General features: G+C 39.0%; 1 protein-coding gene across 1 annotated transcript; it reads right to left on the reverse strand.

The window, feature by feature from the left end:
• Positions 1 to 1,170: 1,170 nt before the first annotated feature.
• Positions 1,171 to 2,881, reverse strand: LOC110028661 (L10-interacting MYB domain-containing protein-like). The gene is made up of 3 exons (XM_020730605.1): positions 2,633 to 2,881; positions 2,051 to 2,538; positions 1,171 to 1,402 (listed from the first exon to the last, which is right to left on the reverse strand). The coding sequence occupies exons 1-3, from the start codon at positions 2,879 to 2,881 to the stop codon at positions 1,171 to 1,173; spliced, it is 969 nt and encodes a 322-aa protein (XP_020586264.1).
• Between the last annotated feature and the right edge of the window lie 264 nt (positions 2,882 to 3,145).

The raw sequence follows: 3,145 nt of genomic DNA on the forward strand, positions 1-3,145 counted from the left end.
TGAGCAAAAATTGTCCTAGCCCCTAGGCATTATGACCCAGGAGCCGAGTCTGGCACCTACACATCCCTCCCCCTGATTGCCTACATTCTACGCTCTTAGCATCGGACATTCAAGACTACTTCAGATACCTAGGAAATTGAGTTGATTCCTAGGTTCTAATGGGTTGGTTCCAACTTTCTAGGCTCTTGGTTTTGAACCATTTTGTATTTTAGGAGCATAGATGTCAGGGCCTGGCGCCTAGGTGCCAATCTGGCGCAAAAACCCTGATTTTTCGCTGAAATCATTCAACCAAAGATTTTAGCAATTTGTAAAATATGGGAGGTTGGGAATGACTAAAATATGGTACCATATCCTCAAAGATAAATAATTATATGGCCATTACATCAAGGATTTTGGTGCCAACAGGTGCCCCAAATTACTGCATGGGTACTGATTTATAAACCCTAATCATTTCAGAAACACTCATGGGAAGCATTGTTGGATTCCTTTGACTTCAAGTGGCTCTGGATGGACAGATTTTTGTCTTTAAGCACCAGAGTGGGCATTAAACATACCTCAAATCATAACTGATGCAATCCAACAATGGATTCTCTTGAACAAGGTTGAATCATCGTGTTTTGTGCCCAAAAAATGTACCAGCAGGTCTAGATGGATGTCTTGAGCTATGGAACTCTGTGAATAAATAGTAAATAGATCCAAGTCATTCAAGTGGACACCCTACATGCATGACATCAAAAATCGATGCTAACAGTCTTCAGATTAGATAAGGGAAAAATTTGTCAGTTTTAGGGTTTGTTTGGCGCAGATGTGGATTATTTATAATCTGCTGATAAGCAAATTATTTTGATAATCTGATAATCTGCAGATTATCAGAATAATCTGGCTTGCTGTTTGAGGCAGCTTGTTCAGAGTAGCTTATGGGTGGTTAAATGGCGTTCCTGCCCCTGTCAGATGAAACTATTTGGGGCAGCTTATTCACAATAGCTTATTGGTAGAAAAGAAACATATAGAGCAGACACATACGATAATAACAGAGATGTTCTATTCTCACATCCTAACGAGTACTAGGAGAACTAAAAAAAGTACAAATACAAGTACAACAACAAGGAGAAATATTAAAATATTTAACTAAAGACTCTGGCTACGTCGATCCTCAACTGCACGGTCAACCTAAGAAAACATCGGATCCACATGACTGCTGGCACGACTACTGGCAGTGTAATATGTCAGACTATCAGCCCACCGGAAGAAACCGCAACGAGCTGAAACACCTCTAGCACAACCATAGAACTGCCTCCCAAAGCTATGCTCCTTACGTGACGTTAGCAATGGAGACGATAGTCCACAATAACATAAAATCCCTCTGTCCGTACCTGATATCATTGAAGTCATGTTTGTATAACTGCAAAAATAACAAAAGAGTCAATGTCGGTTTAAGGTATTATAAAAGTAACCAAAATTAAATACATATGAATATCAACCTATAACCTTATTAAAGGAAAACTTGGTAGATCAACAACCACAAATATGTGATAGACTCCCTCAAAGCAGTCATCTTGGCTACAATTTCACCGTCTTTAGTTTCAAATTCATTTGACTCTATCTCATCCTCAGGTAAATAATGCCCAACCAGAAATTCTAAAGGTTCTGGAGAGACATGCAGTTGATCGTCGTCAACCATACTGAAGTTCGTATCTGATTGAGAGGGATGTCGTTGGATGAGGTTGTGAAGTGTTATAGTAGCCACCACAATATGCACATGTTTGGGAAATGGATACGAAGACATATCACGTAGGATGACCTATTTCTTCTTCCTAACCTCAAATATTGACGTTTGTTAAACATTTCGTTTCTGTCACGTATGGTGCCACTTGCTCTCTCAAAATCAGGAATATGATATCTGGTGTCCGGATAAGGCTAGATAGGGCTTCAGGTATCCTATTTGCATAAGATACCCGGCATCAACCAAATAGTATTTTCCTAATACAAAAAACAATGTTAAGTAAACTGATTACATGCTCAAATAAACAAATTGTAAAGCAAAACTAACCTGATGGGGGGCGAGGGAAACACTGCGATCTGTAGCGCCATGAAAATTTTGATTCGAGTTGGGTCCTCAAGTTTTTTCACACACTGTACGTGAAATTGTTTGACGGCCACAACTTCAGGAATAGTGCCCAAAAGCCCGAGACAGTCTAATATGTGAGAATCAGATATTGGTGGAGCTGCAAAAGCTTCAATTAAGCGATCGAAGGAGGTGTTCAGAGAATGTTCCTTCTCTTTATTTTTCATAGCAATCCTTGGCCTCTTTAAAATTGTACTGGACTCCCCCATATCCCGCTGGTTAATGCTATGCACTTCTTCATCGGGTGTCAATGGCTCAAGTGTGATCTCATCTGGTATCCCTGTAAAACCGCTTTCAGTACGGTTGAATGAAAACTTTCTCGTTGCGACAACCCACTTAAACATTATGTCCAGTTTCTCTTCAAATTTCGGCTCTTTTCCGCACTGTTTGTACTTCTTCGCTGCTGGTACCGCCTGTGGTATAGCATTTAGAGCTGATGTTTAGAAAATTATAATTAGAGAAAATAATTTGCTAAACTAACAATTCATGGAATATATAGAAATTTACCTCTAGTTTTTCAGCCCACCATTCAGCTGGAGCATCAATTGTACTTTTAATCGGACTTTTAATCGGATCCCAACCCAGGCCAGTAGATCCACGTTTCAACTCCTTCCATATTTTCCATTCCTTCTTCAACTGGTCCCATTTGTTTTTAAATGTAAGCTGGTCGTAATCCCTGCCAGTCAATTCTTTGAATCTCTTACCAATTTTTAGCCACCCTTCCTTATTAAAATATGTTGTTGGTCTGTTACCCATGTCTATTTCTTTAATACACAGATCGCAAAAAATATTTGTAACATCTTTGTCACACATTGTGGAATGACCCCCTTCACCCACTCTTGACATGATCCAACAGCAGTGTCGTGTAACTCTTTTGAATAAAAACATATTAATAATAGTTTTTTTTGCTAAAAATGAACCAACATTCACATAATTAACCAACAGCAGTGTCGAGATTTGCTACAATGAAAAACAAAAAAAAAACAATTGACACAAAGGATATATGTGGTTCGGTCAAAA

The sequence above is a fragment of the Phalaenopsis equestris genome, unplaced genomic scaffold, assembly GCF_001263595.1.
Source record: "Phalaenopsis equestris unplaced genomic scaffold, ASM126359v1 Scaffold000520, whole genome shotgun sequence".
Classification (NCBI taxonomy): Eukaryota; Viridiplantae; Streptophyta; class Magnoliopsida; order Asparagales; family Orchidaceae; genus Phalaenopsis; species Phalaenopsis equestris.